This window comes from Drosophila simulans, chromosome 2L, assembly GCF_016746395.2.
Source record: "Drosophila simulans strain w501 chromosome 2L, Prin_Dsim_3.1, whole genome shotgun sequence".
Classification (NCBI taxonomy): domain Eukaryota; kingdom Metazoa; phylum Arthropoda; class Insecta; order Diptera; family Drosophilidae; genus Drosophila; species Drosophila simulans.
In genome coordinates, this window is record NC_052520.2 from 3,320,333 (window position 1) to 3,342,494 (window position 22,162).

Genomic DNA, 22,162 nt, shown 5'->3' on the forward strand with positions numbered 1-22,162 from the left:
CAGGTGTTCAGTTTACATTTTCATGTATATTTAAATAAGTTTAGTTACATATAATTAGATAATATAAACAAAATACGATTTATGCCGTAGGCTCAAACATTCTGATGCTAATCTATTTTCATTTTTTAATTACATAGTTGGCTATACAATTCATCGGACGAGCACAATCCACTAATGCTGCCCATTTAAAACTAATTAAAAAACTAGCATACTAAATCACAGTGTTTTTTCCCAAGCGAAAAAAAGTTTGCAATATTCTACAAAATTACTAGCATTTCATTATAAACATACAATATTGTATATATGTGTGCGCGGGTGGTGTGGAAATAGGGCAGCCTGCAGCAATATTTCTTGGGGCTTTTAAAACGTACATTAAAACAATTAAAGTTGGGCACTCCACCTTCTCTCTCTCTCTTGTGTTTCAGCGGCAAAATAGCGATTAATAACATAAACGGCCAACAATTAAAATGCGTAAAACAAAACAAAGATAAACGTTTACGAAACAGTTCTTTCGCACTGCCCTACCGCAGACCACGTTTAAACTATAATAGTAGGTGTAAGGATAATGGTAGTTATACTCGCAGTAATAGCTAAACATACATGGTGTGGCTTGAAAGTAATTGAATCACAAAATTGGCGCAATTTAGCAAGTTTGTTCAGTTGTAGCGGCTTAGCAATGGTGGGCACTACTCTAATTACGTATCACTGGTTCGATGTCTGCTCAAAATAGATATAGATATGGATATGGATATATACATATATAGATATCACGTCTTTTTGGGGCATCGCAGGAAGCGCAACACCGCGTATCCCAGGCACCGGAATACCAGTAAGAACATCATCAGGATCAGCGTGTTTAGCCAGAGCGGTGATGTCGAGTTTTGGGCTTTGAGTATTTCCTCGTATGGAATGAATTCGGTTGATTGCTGTTTGCAAATCTCGTAGCTACTGGGCGAGCCACAACTGAAAGACATATCAAAATATTCATTAATTATAGTTAATTAGCCAATTAGGATTGGCTTACCCAATAGCCGCCCCCTCGCGAAACTCGAGAATCTGCATGTTCTGGTAGGCGTAGTGGATCATGGAGGTGTACCGGATCCAGCTGAGCCCTTCCGGAATGCGCGAAGACAGATATCCGCCGAACAGCTGGGTGGCCAGCGTGTACAGGGCACTCAGGGTGATGCTCACGTTCATGTCCATGCAGCAGGCTCCGATGAAGAAGCCCACGCTCTGGGCCACGATCGTGTTGATCAGCAGGAAGATGAGCATCAGGAAGAACAGCTTTAAGCTGGAAAAGTGAATTAAGCATGAGCTATGTAGTTCCTAGTTGCTCAAAAGACCATGCTCACCTGGTGCAGCCCAACATGGGGTAGCTGATCATGAGGTAGACCGTGGGCAAAGTGATCACCAAGGGCAACTCGGCACACATTTTGGCCAAATAATAGGCGGATAGTCGGTAGGCCCCAGAGCGACGTTCCTTGCTCACCACCTCGCGCTCCGAGGGGACTGAAAAGTACAAAGATCAATAAGGGACAATGATTTCCGTTCGCAATCCCATCCAGACTCACATGAATTAAGGGCCCCGAAGAGGGCGAAGAGCATCCAGTAGGTCTGCGAGAAGAACATCCATCCCTGGAGGTCGTGCAGGAACTCCTCGGTTCTGGGCAGCTGAAACCAAATGGCACCGGCCATCAGAGCCAGTCCGATGGTCTGGAACCAATTCAGCTTGGACAGCATGCGCGGCTTAGCCTCCCGGAAATTGCGGCTCGAGAGGACGCGGAACTGGGTGTGGAAGCTGGTGGGATAGGACAGCCAGTCGTCATCCGCCGAATGTCCTGGCCCACTGCCAGCACTATAGGAATGACAATCGCTGGAGGCGCAGGAACTGAAGTTGGACTGCGAGTCCGCGGCACACCACACCAGGTGCTGGGCCGCCTCCTCGTCCTCCTCCACCCGGCAGCCGTTGCTCGTGTGGTGCAGGTTCTCGTACTGGTGATGGTGCCGGTTGGAGCGGTGATTGTAATAGTTATTTATGATGTCGTCGATCAGGATGCTATCCGCTTGCTTCTTGCCCTTCGCACCCGAAACGCTGACCTGGTTATGGTGGCTACTCGTGATGCAGTTGCGGTTCAGATAGTTGCCGTGCGATTCCTTGGCGGCTATGAAGAGCTTCTCGCGGATATCCGGATGCGATTTCAGTTGCTCCACTGGAAAGTGAAGGAAAATATTAAATCTCGTTTTAAATAATTCAGTACTATTTCAGTACTTACACACAAAATCGGCGGGATTGTAGTGCGGCTTGATGGTGACCCCGATGTCCTCGAAGTGGCGGTAGATGTTTTGCACATCCCCAAAGTAAGCAGTGCGTCCTTGGTGGAGAAGCAGTAGCTTGTCGAACATGTGGAACATCTGGGACGAAGGCTGGTGCACGCTGATCACGATGGTCTTCTGCTCCAGCTGGGCGTACCGCTTCAGGACCTTCATCAGCGAAATGGCCGAGTGGCTGTCCAGCCCAGAAGTAGGTTCCTGCCGGGGGACAAGCAAACCAAATCATTGAATCTGCACTTTAAAAGGTAAGCTAGCAACTTACATCCAGGAGCATGAGCAGCGGATTGGTCAGCAGTTCACAGGCGATGTTCGCCCGCTTCTTCTCGCCACCGGAGAGTCCACGGTTGAGGTAGTCCCCGAACTTGGTCTGCTGACAGCATCCCAATTCCAGGGCCTCCAGTATGTGGTCCACTTGGCGCATCTTCTCCGCCCGCGGCATTGATTCCGGCAGTCGCAGCAGCGCCGTATAGACCACCGTTTCGCGGAGCGTCAGTTGCGGGAAGAAGATCTCCTCCTGCAGGACATAGCCGATCCTTCGGCGCCACTTTTTGGTCAGGGGCTCACGGTTGAGAAACACACTGCCGCTGTCAATGTGCCGCTGGCCACTGAGGCAGTCCAGCAGAGTGGTCTTCCCGCTGCCCGAAGGACCCATGATGGCCAGGACCTCGCAGGGACTACAAAAGAGAGGATGGAAAAGTACACACAGCTTGGATTATTCGTTACGGGCTTTTGGGTAATGCATATGCTGCCAACATTTTCACTTGCTTTAAAAATGCAATTACAATTTTGCCTTCATATATTGCAGCTCACAGCTGAAATCCATTTGTAGATTATTCAAATTTCATTCGTACGTTGTTCAGTTCAATTCATTAAAATACTGCCATCTGTATCTGTGATGGGGGGTTGTTATTCTTTTGTTAAAGCTTGAAAGCGCACAAGTGAAGTTGGCAGCACAGCATTCAATGAATTATTCGTGCTTTTGAGTGCTCTTGTTCCGTTGATCTTGTTACCTGACGAATCCACTCACATCGGAAAGTATTTGGCGTTCGTTGTGCAAAACGTTCAGGTTCTGGAAGGTCAGCTGCAAACTGTGCTGGGGCTGATTCTGGGGGTGGTGATGTGGGTGGTGGCTGTTGCAGATGTTTATGTTGTGATGCTGCTTCTGCTGGTTCGCCGCCGCAGACTTCTCAAAGTGGTAAGACAAGGAAGCTGGGGTGTTACTGCAAAAAGAAATAAATATTATAGTGCTTTCTGAGTTACAGAGCTTCAAATTGCTTGGGTATATTTCCTCGACAGACTCCCTTCATCTCTGCCAGCCCTTATCATTCCACTTTTCATACTTATTATTTTGTGTGTATTATCATGCTGTGGAACAGAACGCCACAAACCTTTTGTTGATGCTCGTGCGAAACAAAACAAAACGCAAGTCAATGTCCCCGCGGGCAGGCAAAAGTAAAATCAGTGCGACAAAAGTCGGGGGATATGGCAGTACAATACAGTTACTCGGTACCGCTCTTGTTCCCACTGTCAACTGTTATCGCCGATATCACGTTCGCATGTGTGGCGGTCGCATTATCACTCACTCGAACGCACACACACACAGCCGCACACCAACGCACACACATGGAGCTTAAGAGAGCGAGCTGATCGGCAGGGAAATGGAAAATGGAAAATGGAGCTGTGCGTGCTCGTAATTCTCTGCCGATACCCTGTATTCGGAATGAGTTGGGCATATGCGGTTTCGGAATCTGACTTATCTATCCATTTCATATATCCTATCTTCTTATCTAGCTGTCTTGGTTGTCTAGTTTTTTTTCCAGTGTATCTCTCAGCTTGGTTTTTTAATGGCCCAAGCAAATACAATTTGAGTGCTTTTGAAGTGGAGTATCATGAAGTCGGAAAATCTTACTGGCTTTCTTCCGTCGCCCGACTCTCGGTCAATGTTTCGACTTTACTCCCACTACACAGATACAACACACGCACACAGATACAACGCACACACACAGGCAGATACCAAGACGGAGTCAATAGCCTCTTGTACGCTGGATTCTACCCTGTTCTTGTGTACCTATCAAATTTATTTAAATATTTCACTCGACTGGCTGATGGGCCCTCAGCCTTATGAATAGACCGTAGATAACGCCGTTATAGTTATAACATCTATTTCTGGATCTATATCATCGCGGCCCTCCATCAGCATCAAATTATTCGACCAAGAGCAGCAAATTTCATTTACAAATTATACAGAAATGTAAATTTCCGCCGATCGACTCCGGTAGGCGCCGAAAGTAAATAGAGAGTCCGGTCGAGTGCATTGAACCACACACGCAGCGTGAGTGCGAGCGAGACGGACGAGGCGGTACAGGGGGGCGGGGGCGGTGGCGGTGCCGGTGTCGGTGACGCGCAGAGGGAAAGGGACGGCTATAGGGGGGCCCGAGTGGGGGTCAATGCAGTCAGCAGACAACAACGACAAACAAAGCCAGCACTCACAGATACCCACGCACACCAACGCAGCCAGCGCACGCACTCGCACAGGCTGCATGCAAAGTATCTGATGAATACATTTTATTTTTATGTGCTTTTTCTGCCTGCCATCAGCATTACCCAAGTTCCCCAGGTTCCCTCGTTCCACAGTTTATTACAATAGCCAATGTCCGGGTCGGATAGCCAGCAAAAGACATAGAGGTCCTCAATCCAATTATCTATTGAATGAATGTTCCGAAATCGAACTTTTGATACAGATACAATAGAAAACCCTTCCGAAAAGCCTTACCAGGAATTGGAATTTTGAAACTTAAAAGTAATTTCGTTTACCATTTCTGTTCTTGTTAGATCTTACGAACTTACAGACTTGCACAGAATAAATTAATTTTGGCACAGCATTCAGAAAATATATATTTTAGCTTTATTTCGAAGTTAATTGGCTCTGCTGCTTGTTTGGATTCGTTTCTGGGAAACCGAATACTTTCGCCCCACGAAAGAAACCTCGGAAGCAACTTTCCAAAACTAAAACGCTGCCAGAAGAGGATGGTGCGTCGACTTCCCACTAAGCTGAGCTCAGTATCAGCTTCTTCGAACTACTGACCCCCTTCTTGTGCACTTTTCGCATGACACCATTTCCAGAAAAATGCGACCTATGCACAGAGCAACAATTTTGTGGCTCAGCTGGCATGACACGTGACCCTACACTCGGGGTCATTTCACACGAGCCAAATGCTCGCATTGCGGGGGAGAAACTGTCGATGTGTCTGGAAAAGTGTGCAAAGTGTGCTGGCTTCTTCAACTAACAACCAAACTTTCTTTTAGTTGGGTAATGTGCCGAAGATCACGTAGTCCATCAGACCCTCCTATTGGCTTGGGAGAACTCTACCTTTTGTAAAAGATACTTTTAACTGGAACAAGTTGAATGCAGCGTCTTTAAGTTTTCACAAGGTCGCAGGCATTGAACTAATATTCCTTTGTGCTCAAATACGACGAGGCGACTGGCAGACACAAATTCTATCTCGAAATGGGACGAGAAGTTTAAGAAGTTAAGGAAACTCAAACTTAATAGGTATAAGGAACTTGCTGTGAAAGCATTATCCTTTCAGATAGTTAGCATACTTTGGACACCAATAAGTGCCAGCGAATTCGATGGCAGCTAGTAAACCCATTGATGCACACACCCAAGTACTTAGCTAATCAAATATAATCTCATGGCGAACTACTAGTTTCCGGAGCACTCTTCCCAAAAGTCTGGCAAAGACATTAGCCCCACAGCGACTTCCTCAAAGTTTCCCCAGACTCGATTATTTACGTAATTAGCCGCCGTGACCTCCTCTGCGGGCCAAGCGAGCTAGCTTACTGACCAAGTAACCGGCTAACAATTTACCTAACCCGCGGCTATGATGCCATTTCGTATTTCCTTACTTATTTGCTTTTTTTGGCTCTTGATTAAGGCCAGCAAGACAAGAGAAAAAACTAAATCTTGGTCTTTTGGCGTCGCTTTCTTGGGGGAACTCTCCTCGAGGAACTGGAACTGGCTTCTTGAATACGCGAAAAGGTTATTGACTTTTACAACAAGCAAAACAGACGCCAAAATAAAGCAGCAACAGCAACAAAACAAAATAATATAATTCACACACATGCACAGAAAGAGGGAGAAAGGTGGAGAAAGAGCAGGATGGAGGCACCGCAAAAATTACGTGAAAGTTTGGCATTGCATACAGATCTCACTACGTGCACGTGTGTGTGTGCGTGCGTGTGTAGCACGCAATCAAAAGAAAAATTTTTGAAATTCTTATCTCGTTTTTTGCTGTTTTTAATATGGGTTTTGTTGCCCATTGTATTTGTGAATACATTGACCGATATTAAACAAGTTGCCAAATAAAACAGATGATCGCTGTTATCGTTTATATAAAAAATCGCACTTTGTACAGCTCAATTCAAAGTATAAAAAATGTTATAAAATTATGTACTAGCTGATAAATTTCAAAAATAATATAACTTTTTAAGATGTAGTGCAAGTTTTTATACATTTTTTCAAGCTTGCCACCAAAAGCTCCTATTTTTGTGAACCCAACTGTGCAAGGGCTTGAAGAGTTCATTGACTTTGCCTGTGCCTTTGTTATGCTTTTTATTTTGTTTGTTTTTTGTGTTTTGGTGAATTCATAATTTCAATATAAATAGATGAATAGAAAACAAAGTGATTTAAAAAAATTGGGTCACCGAATTTGTGCAATTTATTTGATGTTCTGCTTTTAATTAAATCTTTGTCGTGCTTTTTGCGTCGCTCTGCTTTCATTGAACTTCCTAAAACATTTGGCTGAAATTCCTGATTGTCGCGTCACTGTCATTGTTTTATTTTAATTTTTATTTTGCCCAATTTATATGAGTTTTGTTTCGTAGCTATGACCATGCTCAATTGAATTTTTATTTGCTTCGTTCTTTGTGTGCCTGCTCCTTCCTCTTCACTGACTGGTTTTATTTTCTTCGGCTTTTTTGCGTGTTACTGACCCAATTCTTTTGCCAGTATTTTTTTTTTTTTGTTGCGTGCTTGATGCGGGTCGTCTTCGAATGTATTTTTTTTAGATCTTTTCCTTGATCATTTCTTTTTGATTTGTTATTTATTGCCGGCTTAATTTGTGGCCTTCCACTGCGACCGGGGAAACTATTTAAATGTGCTGGGCATTTGTGTGCGATTTTTGTTTTGCACATTTGACAAATGTGCCAAGGCTTTTCGGTTCGGGTTTCTTTGAGTCGGGACTGGAATCGGCAATCGGGGAAATGCAGGTCAACCGAAAGAGAGTGGCAAGATCGGCGACTGCCGGCAGAACAACATGTCGTATACGTAATTTATGCATGCATATCATGCATATTGATATCAAGTATCCGCGCGAATACCAGTTTCCCAAAGTTCTCTCCCTCTCTTTCTCCGCCATGCCATGTGGGTGTTTCAGCTTCTCGGTTATTTATTTATTTTTCGACTCGTTTAATTGAATTGGAAAGGTGGTCGTGAAGCAGGGAGGGGGGAAATCATGATCGCGATAGAAAGCAGAACCCCAACTAAACCAAACTACTTTCAGAGTTGACCAACTTTTCTGGCGTCGGCTTAAAGCAATTGCACTTATCGCACATCCTAGAATACTAAAGGATCACGACTCCCAGAGGTATGCTACAGTTTCTTATTCAGCATTTTTTATTGTACTTTCAATGCATCTGACACAGACTAAACTGGTGTCAATAAAATCCCCCTCCCGGTGAAATGCCTCAGAATACACTGCATTGCAGTTAAATGGGGCTTCTCTAAGGACTGGTAGCTGATGTACACACATGCCCAGCTAACCTTTAAGCCCACCCAACGATCTGGGTGCATAGTTACGTAACTTTCCGGGCGCCGTCAGTGAAATGTGGGGTCAAAGCTATTGCAAAAGAGGTGGTGGGGGGCAGGGTGGCTTATGCCAAAGAGGGGCAGACGATGTCGAGTCGAGTCGAGTCAAGTGGCACTTGTTGCACGCCACTTGACTTCGAGAGGGGGATTGTTGGGTGATGGCCGGGGGATGGGTGGGTGCTATTTATCTGATGCCACTTGGGGGCAGGAAGCGAATATCGCGCATACGACATGTGTTCGCTTTTTGTTTGCCAGCTAGCGAATGAGTGTTTTCGAGCGTCGCAGCCAGCCGCTGGTTCAAGTTGCAATAAAGATTCAAAACGCAGATGAAATGGCGGCTGTGTCGTGACTTTTCAAGCGAGATATATGGCAAACGAAACAAGAAAGCGCTTTCTTCTTTCGGCTTGGGCTTGGGCTGCCTCCGCAGCCTCATCCACTGCGGTTTCACGAACTTTCACGTCATTGTGTGGTAATTAGCTGAGCTGGGAATTATGCTTCCTAGTTGGCAATTGATTGGCATCCATCTGGGGCGTCACCTCCTCACCAGTCCACCAGCTCACCATTCCACCAGCTCAGCAGCTCACCACCTCGCCCGTTCGGTCACCCGATCAGGCTGGCAGAGATCTGGGTATGTGTATAATTTAGCATATTAATTGACACAGTTTCTAGTGTTTCTTTCTTTGCCGTTTTTTCTGCAGCTCTGGCTCACGCACTTTCTCTCGATGCTTCAAGAAACTTTATGAACTATGTAAAAATTATAAAAATGCTGTTGAAATTGCATGGCGAGAAAAAGACAACCAAAAAAATGTCACAAGAAAGCAGCCGCAAAGTGAAAGAAAATACTAAATGCAATTTATTAGCTGAAAGTGTCACTGCAATTGGGTCAACGCAATCACCTGAGAATTCCTATCCGATCCACACCTGTCCGCCCGCCCGACAAACCGACCGATTTGTACCGGCAGTTGCATCACCTCATTTAACAGTTAAGACGCCAATATATATAGACGTAGTTAAAACCAGGCACAAAAACTAATGGTGTGAATTAGTTGCTCAAATATTGAACATGCAGTTGAGTGCGATTTTGGTTGGCATTGCCGTTGCCGAAAGGGAAATAAAAAGCTGAAAAGTCAACATCGGTTTGCCTCAACCAATTAAAACCAATAGGCTCGTTAAAAGAATATTGTGTCGCATTAAAAAATCAGGTAAATCGCCGTTTCTGTGAATTTACCAATCAGTTAAGAGCAGAGTCAAGATTAACTGATGATTAAAGGATTAATATTGGAAAAGCGCAACTAATGAGGCAAGTTTTAATTAACCACTCACTGCATTACTTCCTCTTCCATCGAAAGCACTTAAAATATGATTTGTCAACTGCATATTTTTCTCGGAGCTATTTGCCAGCAATTTACCTATGGGAAGTCGAAAAAAAGATGGTAATTGTATGCAGCAGAACAGACAAATGTGGAAGGCGATAATCAACTGACGACACAACCCACACCAAACGCAATTTGAGAAAAAGAAAACCGAGTGAAACTGGGGAAAATGCCGACACAAAAATCTCTTTGAGTGCGGAAAATGAGGCAGCGAAATGTCGTAAACAATGCACCCGGCGAAAGGCGGAGAAAAGTCTAAAGTATCTGCAACTTTGTACACACCATGTGCAAATTCAGCTGCTTCCACCATAAATATTGTATACTTTTCGTGGCCTTGCAGCTGTCAGAAGTGTATCTCAAAGACATATCTGTACTATATAGTATCTGCATTTGACAGCCGAGCATCGCAATCCAATTTGGGCCAATTTTCGACTGCGAGCCAGACAATTAAGTGAGCATTGAACTTTGCTGGCCCCAAATTGTCTTGTCAAACTTTCCTTCACTAATTATAATCAGCTTGCTTAGCGTGGTAAGGCCAAAATGGATTTTCAATTAGTAAATATTGGCTTGGATTACAATTCTTTAAATAAACAAGGCCGTAGAAAATCCCTCTACATTTTAAGTAATCCCAGTTTAAATTTTTAAACATTGCGGGTTTTTTTCCGTTCCAAATATGATATTAATGCCAGTTATTAAAGTCGTTGAGCTCGTTTCGCTCGCCCATTTGCGGTAAATAGCCAAATTACAGTGCGATTCGGCACGCCCCCCATCCGCCCTTTTCATTCCGTAATTTTTGGGCGTGGTTGTTAAAATTATATGCTACAAGCCGACTTAATGACTTCACCCAGTTGTCGGAAATTTCAGCTTACTAAGTTACCATATGCAATGTGTGTATATGAGCAGGGAAGTTTGGCTTGTAATCTAAATAATTTGCGAATTTACAATGGCGGTTGTAACGAATGCAGTTGCAAATTAAGGCTGCATTTAAGAGTTAACAACATTTGAGAAATTTAATGGAACAAACATTTTTAGTTTTGGTTTTGATAGCTCTTAAAATAAGCGATGACTAACAGGGGAAAAAGTGCAGTATCATCAGAAGCAGAAATCCTGGTTGCAGTATATACAAATTCCTCGATCGTTGTTGTCTGGTGTCAATAAAGACGCCTGAATAATGGCAAATAGCCTGGCCAAGAAGAGGATTAAGAGCGCAATGGAAAATGCGATGAATAAGCGAAAAGAAGAGTGAGGAAGTTAGAGGGGGGTGGGGGGGGGGGGGGGTGTGCTTGGAAAGGAGAATAAGCGAAATAGAATGAAACGATGCGAAATGAAATGCAACAACGTAAACACAAACAAACCACAAGTTGCAGGGCACAGCGAAGGCGAAAAACAAACAAACAAGCAAACAAACAAGTGATGGGGCACGGAGGGGCATTGGGGGGGGGGGGGGGGCATAGAGAAGAGGCGAGAAGCGCTAAACAACAACCATATCGCCAAAGAAGAAGCAGCACAAATGAAACGTGCGAATGGCGCCCAACGTCGACGCAGGCAGCGGCAGCGGCAGCGGCCATTGAACCTGCAAGTGGAGCTCAGAATTGGCGAAAGTGAAGACCCACTGCCGCAGGCGGAAGCGAGACGGATGCCGAGGCTCGAGCGAGACGCACAACACACGATCTCCACTCGCTGGTTGTTGTTGCTGCTGCGATGACGCAGTCTTCAGATGGCCACAAAAAAATAACAATAAAGCAAACGCGAGGTCTAAACCACAACGAAATACTCTATGAAACTGAGAAAAGAGTAAGCAGTAGTAACTAAAATCAATCTTTTAAGCTGAATGATCTAATATTGTAGATTCTTCTTATAGGAGAATCTTATAAGAGAGCTAAGCTTGGATACCCTCAGCGAGGGTACTCAAACAATGTGATGATGCTGCAGAAACGAGAAGACACGATTAGAAGAAGTGGCCTGCAGATGCTGCAAGAAGCGGCTTCGGAAGAATTCGAGAGGAAAGAGACACACTGACTGACTGACTGACTGACTGACTCTGGGATCTCTGGGCATCTTCTGCTTCATCATCATTAAGTTGATTATCATTGGGCCGGGTTTAATGCAGGCGCTTCTTGGAAGTCAACACGACCACCGAAAATAAAAGAAAGAGCCCAAACGGCTTAAAAGCGAAAGAACCCGAGAAATTCTGAAATTCTCAAATTCTTGATCGCATCGCGCACACGCAGCGTGCGAGTGAAAGAGACGGCACGCTGGGGGGGGCAATTTGTTTAAAATGTAGGTCTATGGGTTTCACGAAATCCTCTATGGGGCACCCGGGCCCCATGGCAACGGATCTCACAGATGGCAGCTCGCAACTCGGAGGGGGAAGGAACGAAAAGAGAAGGTTTAAGTGGTTTTTGGCTTTTCCTCCATTATTTGGCCAAGAGTTCTTTTCTGGCCAGGCACGCAATGCCACTAAGCAAAACTGGGAGGAACTTTTACGTTTTGGTAATAGTTCTTGCCAACTTTTACAGCTTTTCACTCTTAACTGCAATAAAAAGATATGTAAACAGTAAGCATAAATTGAAATGTTTTATATTGTTATTTTTTGAATTTTGTACGAGCGTTGTGCAAGCAACGATAGCCAAACGAATGAAACATCAAATAAATTGTTTGTTTTAGTGCGACTTTATGCTGGGGAGCCTTAAATGCACTTCTCTTGCCTCAGTTTCATTTTCTGTTTTTTGTTAGTTATTTATTCTGGCCTAATGTCATTAGACAAAACGAATTCAGAGTGAGCCGGTGAAAAAAAGTGAGCCATAGCAATTTGTTTTATGACTCCGGCGTCTGGCAAAATGCATTTGGCATTTTATTGCTATGTCTGATTTTTATTTGAGATTTTTTATGATTTAATGCTGTTGGCCGGGCCAAAAGGATAGTTAGACAAAATGTTTTATGTGCGTGTTATGCAACAGTTTGCAGTTTCCAAACGCTTCGCTTTGGCGCGGCAATTATCAAATGTCCGAAACGCCAATTTTTATGGGCAGGAAAAACTTGGAAACTGTTTATACGATTTGAATTACAAAGTTAGTCAACGCGACGTGCATTTTTATTTTGCGACTTAAATAAGTTAATGTGCGATTTTACTCGTTTATTCATAACATAAAAAAATAGCAAAAAGCTCTTGCACACTAACAAATTTTATTTCCCCAAAGAAACAAAACAAATAAGAATCCTGGTACTTCAATTAAATCGCTTTTTGTCGACACTTTATACTCCAATGCACTTCACACAACTGCAATTAAAAGCAACATGTGTCTAAAAATAAAGCCAATGATTTTTCACCCGCTGTGAAAATTGGAAAAAAAGCACTCATACGCCAGGTGGGCCGGTGCAAAAACTGGCAGCCAAATAAATCAGCTAACGGCGGTGGGTTCAAGAACGTTCATTCGGCATGAACTTGTAAAGGTCATCAAATCTCTGGCATAGAAGTGAATGCACTCGACAACTATAACAACTATAATTTGAGCTCTTGAAAGCCGGCAATAATAATATAACGCCAGATAAAAAGAGCGCTGCAACCGCAATTTAAACTAATTTACAACAACAACACCAATCGGCCACAATGGCAATGACAATAATTTATTTTTGAATACATTTTTATTCGTTTGCCGAGGAACAGCAGTGGCGTTGACAACAACAATAAAAAGGCCACAACATATGCAACTTCCAACCGCAGGCATCGTAAAGGGAACAGTGACTCGCAGTCGCTTAAAAAGTTTAAAAACTCTAATGACTTAGAAAAATTGCATGCATTTATACCTTTCAACAGCTGCAAACCAAACGTTTAAATAAATTTAAAAGTGTGTTTTTGATTACACGCACATATTTGAAAGCACTTTTCAATTGATCTGGAACCAGTGTGCAGGGCATCGCCTCAGTTGGTCTTCGGTTTCAGTGACTGTGACTGTGACAGTGACAGTTGTCAAAGAGCGACGTTGGCCTCCATTGCAGCGACTGCACCCCTCTCTTTCTGCCCATCGCACTCCGCTCTCTTTCTGGCCACCCCCAGGGCTGCTCCTCTTTCTCCTTCTTCTTCTCCTCCTCCTTCCCCTGCTCCCACCCACTTCTACTCCCACTGCGATTCCCATTGCCATTCTCGATCCCAGAGACCTCCCCTTTCCCCCCACAGATCCGTCAGTCATCATCGCCCCCGCTTCGCGCCGTCTCTCTCTTGCGGTGTAGTCCCGTCTCTTTCACGCAGCGTTTTATTGACACTGCTCGCCTAACGGTAGATAAAACCCAAACAGGGCAAACAGCCCACAATGTATGCAGCAGTACCGAACAGAACTGAGAACTGCGCCTAGACTCGGGGGGAAAACGGAGGCACCCAGCTGCGACTCTATTTAATTTCCTATTCTAGATTAAATTATAATAAATTGCAATTTTTCTGCCTTATTTGCTCAGCTCTGTTTTTCATTTTTTTGCCTGATTCTTTTGCCCTGCATTGCGCCATGCGTTTTCCTGTTTTCGGTCGTCTGGCAATTTGTTTTGTCACGTCTAGTTGGCAGATTTTCTAGATCACAACTCGGAAACAAATGCATCTGGACGCCCACGTTTTGAAAGTACTTAATGGTAACACTATGGAAATTCGCTGGACTTGGAACAACATATAGCTTTCTTAGTACTCTATAATTTATTGTCTTTTGAATTAAAAAAAAAAAACAATGTGACAACCCTGAAAAAGTTGCGCATTTTCCAACTCCCCTCCTTTTAAGCAAACTCCGCCAATTTCAAGTTGCACAACATTGGTTTATCATAGAACAAAGCCTTTCACATGCAAATACCTGGAATAGGCAAAGTTCAAACAATAGATATCAGATATCTAGCTTGGGCAGGATGCTCATGGGAGGCGCCCCCCAAAAATTCGGGGAAGATCTTTTGTGATGGGTTGTGCCCATTTCGACAGGCAGCTGCACACCATCTACCTACCTGGCCCATTACGACCATTCTGATCTAGCCCTCAATCCTTTCGAGCTACCCAAAACAACAAGGCATGGGATTCGGACTTGGATTCGCATCTAGCGTTCCTCCGAAGAAATCAAACCCAACCCAAATTTAGCAACTGCGCCATTTGGAGTTTGCCTGCATTTGACGCGCCTTTAGATTTCTCCCCGTATTTATGTGTGTGTTATCATATTAAAACTTGACCTACATACGAGTTCCAATAACCGGTTTGGCCAACCATTAAAATGCGGCTTGGATTGCCAAAAGTTTGCCAGCTCTGATCCTGAGAGGTTCTAATTCGCCAAGAGAAAGATTTCGTAGAAATAGAATAGAAAACATATCATATTTTTCAAATACCATATATTCTTTAAGTGGAAAAGAATCTTTGTCATCTGGAGTAAAAGTTTCGTATTACAGCATGAAACTTGATTTTACGACTAAAATCAAAACGAATGACCCTTTAAACCCCCACAATCGAGTGTCCGAAAACTTCAAGAGCCCATTTGTTTGTGTTAGGTTATTTGCTCCACTCCACTTCGAAAATAATTTTCAATAAAACTTGCGAGAAGCATAAGCAAAATAAAAACAAAGTTGGAAAACAGATTTGGGAATGGGAATTCAATTGTTTGTGTTCGACAAAGTTCAACAAACCGTAATGGAACTTAGAACCACATCAATTGGTTTGGATTTTGGGAAAACTTGGTTTCTCGTGTGTTTATCGTCTGAAATTTTCCTAAAATATTCTAAACAAATCTGTGCTCTGATTTCTCATGCAACCCACATATGGCTTAAAAGAACTTTCAGAAACCCAAGACACTTTTGAGAATGTATGAATTTATGAGAAAAATTTTACAGATAAAGTACAGAATGCAGGCCAGTAATTGAAGAGAAATCATTTGAAATAGTTTTATTTACTATTGTTAACCAATAAATCGCCAATTAGGCTTCGAGTGTATAATTTTGAATGATCCTTTGGTTGCCTTGTTGCCGTCTCAATGTGCAACATGTTGTTATTTGGCTCGCACGTTGGCTGCCACCAAATCGAGCAGCCATCCTCTACCTTTTTTTTTTTATTTATTTTCCTTTTTGTGGCTGCTCTGAAGCTGTTGTGGCAACAAAAACTGGGTCAACTGTGAACCAATTTCAGGCCAAATTGCGACAAGAGCAAAAGCAACACTCTGTAATAATCGCAAGAGTCTCGGCGAAAATAAAACGTGCCACCAGAAAAAAAGATGCAGAAAATAAAATGCATTTAAATTGGTCTTCGGCTAAAGAAGCAAAGCAGGGACAGATCTCGGATCTGCATTCTCGAATTGGGGGGGCACAAACCGAGAAACTGAGAAATCGAGAAACCGAGAAACTGAGACACAGAATAATCGCACCTCCACTTCGAGTGCACTCTGAATCGCATAATAATTGAAAATTTATGTTAAATGCACATAATGAAGCCAGCACTCGACAGCCATCGAGCGACCCAACAATGTTCTCATTGTAATTTAATTTACTTAATTTGCCAACACATAATCGAGACTTGTGCGAATCTCGATCTCGGCATTAACCCAAAGTCTGTCAGTCAGTCGGCCGGAGTGACAAACGAATTAAGCTGGAAACTTAAACTTAACTTAACTTCGGTTTAAACACCACCCTCGTGGATTTTCGCAAGCTCTGGCCAAATGGCAATTATTATGTTGATTTTCGCAGCGTATTTGCATTGCAGACAAACTTTTGGCCACCAGCAAAGGGCAAACAACAAACAATTGGGCAACGGATTTTGGGTTAATTGCATTTATTTCCGCGAAATATAAAAGGGAAACGAATTATTTTCGTTATTTAGATTGCACATTTTTAATTCATACCGAGCAGGAATGCTTGATGAGTTTTTAAGCGGAAGCATTTCGCACTAATCGAATGGTTTTACTATGTTGGCTTACTAACTTTAGCCTGGCTTTTCCACCGAACAAAGGAGACCTGCACAAAATGCCCAATGTGCAAATATTCAGAGAAATAAACGCAACAGCTGCTGGCGCTGATGAAAAACTTGTGGGTCACCATAAAAAATGCAGGATGCACTGTAACCGTGTGTGTGTGTGCGTGTGCAGGTCCCCCTTAAATGCAACAAAGATGGGAAGTGGCCACAAAGGCTGCTCCAAGCCAAAAACCTGATCCTTGCAGAGAACTCAGCTCGCTTTGTAGTTACTTTTCAATGCGAAAGTCCATGAATTTTTCTGTTTTTCGAACCTTTTCGGTCAGTTTTCCCTGTGAGTGCGTGTATCCCCACTTTGACCCCCTTTTGTACTTCATCTGACGAAGGGGTTGGTGTCCCCCACTCAGCCTGCAAGATGTAATTAAGCAGATATGTCGTGTCTTTCGGATTTACCGAAGGGGATATCCCCAACGAGCTGAGTGATACCCTAGTTAGTGGCAGGAAGCTTCAGTTCTAGAACGAGTTTTCGAGCCGATGGGCAATCAATTAATACCGCAAAAGTGTGCGGGTCTACACTGCCTGCTAAAAATCTGATAACGAAAGACACACTGTTTCATGTAATTGAAATTCTAAGGCTGGCTAAAGCTGTTCAGCCAAAAGTATATTGCAATTGATGACTGACTTTGAAAGCAAACTTGACAGCTGCACTTCTCAGCATCGATTCAGTATGAACCGATCCAATCCAATGGTACATAGATTCGCTATCGAGCTCCAATAGTAGAAGAACATAGTTTCCAAGAGTAGGAGTAATTTGCTCTCGCTCGAACTGTACAAAACGAGCTGCAACTCACTGTCAACCGAATGCAACCGGTTGGAAACGCCACAAATTCACCCGGAGAACTGTTTTTTTTTTTTTTGGAAAAATCCTGATTTACCCTTGGATTGCCTCCACTTTCCCCTCCTTATTAAGAGGAACTCTGCATGCAATCAGTGCGGATAAAAAAAAAAAAAAAACAAAACATAACACACACACACCTGAATTTATGTAGGTACGAGCTTGGCTCGGAAATTGGGTCAACGCTGATTGAACACTCACCTTTTGGCATCAACTAAAATGCTTTTGCCCATATTGGCCAGGCCATTGGATGACGTTAGATTATCCGTACTTGGTATCGTTGTCTGTGATGTGTGCGTAAATTCTGAGGACGTTGAGCTGGAAGATGACGACGACGACGTCGAAGATGCTGATGATGAGGCAGAGGAGTCGCTGCTGGCCACCGATGTCGCTGCTGCCGCATCCGATGTTGCAGGCGGGGATGCAACGCTTGCCGCTGCTGCTGCTGCCGCTGCCACTGCCGATGTTGCCGGCTCCACTTCGATCTGGAGGCGGCAGTCGGCCACTATTTTGGCCAGATTGCGACGGCTGGCACTCACCAACGGTACCTGCTCCGTTGCCTCGTTGTCATTGTCCGATGATCCCATATCGACTGCCTCAACACTTTCCACGATCATCAAATTCATTGGCATTTTTTCGTAATGAGTCGCCGCCGCTGCTGCTGCTGCTGCTGCTGCCTCACACTTTGCCTTTTTCTTGGCTTTGAGCTCCTCGGGTTCCTTTGGAATTTTCTGAATTTTTGCCAATTTGCCAGGAGCAACACAGGCGGCAGCAACTGCAACTGTTTCCTGTTTAGCTGGTAGTGTTGTTGCTGCTGCTACTTTTAATGACTCCTCTACAACTTGTTCAGCTGCTCCTGCTGTCGAGTTTATTACCAACGAAGTGGCCGTCGTCGTTGTTGAATTTATAATTGCCGGCTGTTGTTGCTGCTGCTGCGACTGCTGATGCGGCTGCTGATGCGACTGCTGATGCTGCTGCTGATGCTGCTGCTGATGCTGCTGCTGATGTTGCTGCTGGGTTGCCAGCGTCGCGGCTCCACCTTCTGGTATGATTGTTGCAAAAATTTGTTCGCCAAATATGAAAAGATCCTTGGAAATAATCATTATCACCTTTTTGTGAACGCTTTAGCTGGATGTTGTTGGTGTTGCCGCCACAGTTTAAATATACGTACGTGTGTATTGGGGGATTTTAAATGTAAATCTTGTTTAAATATATCTATGTGTATATGCGTATACAACTTTTTGCTCGTCTTCTGCCTGCACTCGCCTTAAACACGTTTCGTTTCGTTTCGTTTATTTTAATGCATTAAACATATTTTGCGGCTCTGGGAACTTGGGTTTTTGGGGATTTCTTTAAAATTTCATAATTCCCTGGCTTGTCTGGCTTGCCTCCTTTTTCTTTTCTTTTCCCGAGTTGTGGCCGACTGTAATATAGTAAGAGCAGAGAAGAGTACAGGTATAATTAATATGTAAGCCAAGTGAAACAAGTTGTGATATAATTTTAAGATTTAAGAGATTAAATGATTACTCCGGCTGGGTATTGAATACACAAACTTATTTACATTTTCGACAATGTTGTCGGAAAGTAGTTAAAAAGTCAGGCAAGCAGGGGGAAACAAAGTAATGATTTTATTATTATGAGCACAATTTGTTGGTTTGCAAAAGTTTGCTGCACAATCCCAGTGAATTGCATTCAATTTATAATTCATTGTTACTAGGAATTTGTTGCTTATTCAAGTTGCAGGGCTGATTATTCACGCGTTATTCATGTAATATATTCGTTATTCACTGAATTTAGATGCTCGCCAGATCTCACCGAAACTATTCACTTCATTTCAAGCTTCACTAAATGCGAAAAAAAGTTCTGCAATTTTAATAATTTATTTAAACTTCAAAATGTTTGCCTCGACTTCGAGGAATCTCCTCAAAAACTCAGATCTACGCAACTTTTTGGCTTCAGAACTTTTCCGATAATTTCCTATATGCACTGCCACCGGCACAGAAAAAGATAATGAAAAGGAATCGCTGAATATCGGTGAGAATTGGGGAGAATCGGGGAGAATCAGAGAGAAGTGGAGACGCCTGGCGATTTTTGTTATATTTGTCAATTAGCCCGCGCGAAACAAAGCGCCAGAGCAAAACGTCAGTTTTCGTTTTTAGCGATTTCAGTGTGTTTGAATAACATATAATATAAGGTAAATGCAGTAATTGCAATAACAACGCACCCAAAAAGCGAAGGAAGGTAATAAAATTCTTTGTTGCTTTTTCGAATTTGATATTAAAAATCGTCAGCACTTTTTTTGCAATTTAAATGATTTCTTTGCCTTTTTTTTCGGTTTACTTATTGAACATATGTAGGTTTCTTGTAAACATTTTTGATAACACGCGTGTTAATTTTTGGATGGGGAATTACTCGATTTATAAAGCCGAAACGAAACACGGACAGATCGAACGAAAAGTAAAGTAACGTAGAAACACGACGAAAAACAGAGAGCTATTCCGCTTTTCCACACAACGCGAGTTCGGCGCGCTTCAGCATTGAAGAAAACATCCAACGGCGCCCGTTGATCTGAACGTACTGAACTGATCGCGGACCGTTAAAGCTAAACGCTTGCGCCAGCGCTCCAAAAGTCGCCGCTCATTCATTCCCGTTCTCTCGCGCTCTCGCTCTCGCGCACTCTCCCCCCACCCTCACTCTCGCCGCCTACGATCCCCACACGTGCGTATGGAGCTTGCACCGAGAAAAATCGCTCTAAGTTGTAAGTTTTAAGTCGAGGAATGAGAAACCATACAAATTATGGCTTGTATTCAGAAGGCATGTAACAGATATCTCTGCAGTATTAAAAAATGATAAAAGCTTAACAAAAGTGTTAAAATTTAAGAAAGTAAGTTAAGAACTAATTGATTACATTAAAATTAAGAATGGCTGGCCTTCTTTTGTGAAAACACTATTTAATACGAATTATAGTAATAAGTAGTTCCTTTTTTTTTAAGTGCACCCTCTCTCCCTTGCTCTCTTTCTATTACATGAATGTTAAGTTATCTCTGCGTACATTGCATTACAAATGTTATGGGCTTACAGCGAGATCACTTCCCCTACTGTTCCCTAACAGTAACAGGGCTCAACATTATGCTATCCATATTCAGTTCCCAACGAACTTTGGTAATATTCGTTGATAAACAAAGCGAACCAATAAAAGTTGGTTATTTAGTTTGACTAATCTCGAATTTCAACTTGGTTATAGAAATTTAAGGTCTTGGCTGGCAACCCAGAAGTCATTCAACAAGTTTTGAGACGTTTTTGGAGTAGCAAGCTGTTTTCGGGCGATTTAATGTGTCTCGCGATCCAAAAAGGTTTACTCACTTTTGAGTCTGTCTTACGTTTCGATATCTTTTAAAGACAATTTCAACATTTCCTTCTTTAAAAATTATACTGTACTTATCAAGGAGTTAGATCAACAACTAAATTTTCTATACCTTTTTTTTAAGTAGTTGAAATTAAAGTTGATAATAAAACATTTGTTGGCCTGCGAGCCTTTAATAGGGTACAATTAAAACAAATTAAGTCTCTAGAAGATTCGCTTAGCACACTCACTTCATAATTTCTTCTTAATGCTGTTAGGCAAATGCCCGCTTTCCAATCTTATCAGTCATTAAACTCGAGGGTAACCGCTGCGTATACGCAATTTGAATGCGTATACGAACCGTGTGTGCGTGCAATCCGCGGATACGACTGTGTGTGTGTGTGTGTGTGGCCAGGGGGGCGGTAAGGGGAAATCTAGGGAGGAGGAGATTACACTTAGAACTTGGAACGATAATAAAATTATAAGCCTTAAAATGTGTCAGCTGCGCTGGGTCGTTGACCAAATCAGATGGAAAATAACGCACAATTGCATATTAGGCCTAAATAATGATGATTGTTCAGTTTGCAGCGAAATTATTAAGTTTATTGTGTTGCCATAAAACTTGGAGCGAAAAAGTCGCCAAGTTGCCGCTATGTTTTTTTCTCGTTTTCGGTGCGTAGCTCTCGGCTCTCTATAAAAAAATTATTTTTTCCTGTTGCTGTGTTGGTGGTTTTATTGTTGTTACTTTTTTTATTTATACGCACAATGTGCAAAATGTGCGAGACACCCATACAGTGACACCAATTCACGCACACGCACTTGCTCTTAACCTTGAAAAAACACACAGCCAATTTGTTGTTGCTCTCGGCTTCTGGCGGCTTTCTTTTTGTTTTTGTTTCGGTTTTTTACTGAACTTTGTTTTTGTTCTACCGCTGATAAGATTCGTATTTTCTTTCTTTTTCTCCTTAATTTGCTCTTTTCTTCTTCTTCTGATGTGTGCTAGTGCGTATGGTGGGCCATTTTTTTTTGAGTGTACGTGTGAGCGTACGGCAAATATTGAATTTCTAGACAAATTTTATTAAGCGATGTCGGAATGTGAATAGTTTCTTGCTATTCCATTTTGCATGTTATTTGCTAAATGTTCTATTAATTTAATTTCTTAGGCAACATATATATCTATATATTATATACAGATGTGTTGAAATTTGTAGACAATAAACAAGGCAATGGTGAAGATTGCAGGTTTTTTCTAACAATGTAGCCTAGTTGTTCTTACTGCCAATATAAAATCCATATATGTATATAATATATACTTACTTCCCTACATCGAAGAACCGTTGAAAGGCCCCCAAATTTTGCACGAATTGTTCCTGATTTTTATGCGGTTTAATGAACTTGAACTCTTATCAGTCAGGTTGGCTTTCTTGATATTGTG

At 42.7% G+C, this 22,162-nt stretch overlaps 1 protein-coding gene across 3 annotated transcripts; it reads right to left on the minus strand.

The window, feature by feature from the left end:
- Positions 1-6: 6 nt before the first annotated feature.
- Positions 7-19,994, minus strand: LOC6730852 (ABC transporter G family member 21). Of its 3 annotated transcripts, none has more exons than XM_016179083.3 (9): positions 19,609-19,994; positions 17,586-18,807; positions 3,342-3,551; positions 2,594-3,005; positions 2,274-2,529; positions 1,572-2,210; positions 1,353-1,509; positions 1,025-1,291; positions 7-963 (listed from the first exon to the last, which is right to left on the minus strand). In XM_016179083.3, exons 2-9 carry the CDS (start codon positions 18,485-18,487, stop codon positions 768-770), a joined length of 3,039 nt encoding a protein of 1,012 aa, XP_016023270.1. In that variant the 5' UTR covers positions 18,488-18,807; positions 19,609-19,994; the 3' UTR covers positions 7-767. The 3 variants fall into 3 exon arrangements, with proteins under 3 accessions (XP_016023270.1, XP_044778604.1, XP_016023272.1); XM_044922669.1 differs by lacking the exon at positions 19,609-19,994 and adding an exon at positions 19,200-19,409; XM_016179085.3 differs by lacking the exons at positions 17,586-18,807; positions 19,609-19,994 and having other exon boundaries at positions 3,359-3,499.
- Positions 19,995-22,162: the final 2,168 nt, after the last annotated feature.

Coding starts and splice junctions, on each gene's coding strand:
- LOC6730852 (XM_016179083.3), bottom strand. CDS start 18,487: ATGATTATTTCCAAGGATCTTTTCATATTTGGCGAACAAATTTTTGCA. Junction 2,530..2,593: donor CGCTGCTCATGCTCCTGGAT/GTAAGTTGCTAG, acceptor GTCCCCCGGCAG/GAACCTACTTCTGGGCTGGA. Junction 1,292..1,352: donor CCCATGTTGGGCTGCACCAG/GTGAGCATGGTC, acceptor TCACTTTTCCAG/CTTAAAGCTGTTCTTCCTGA.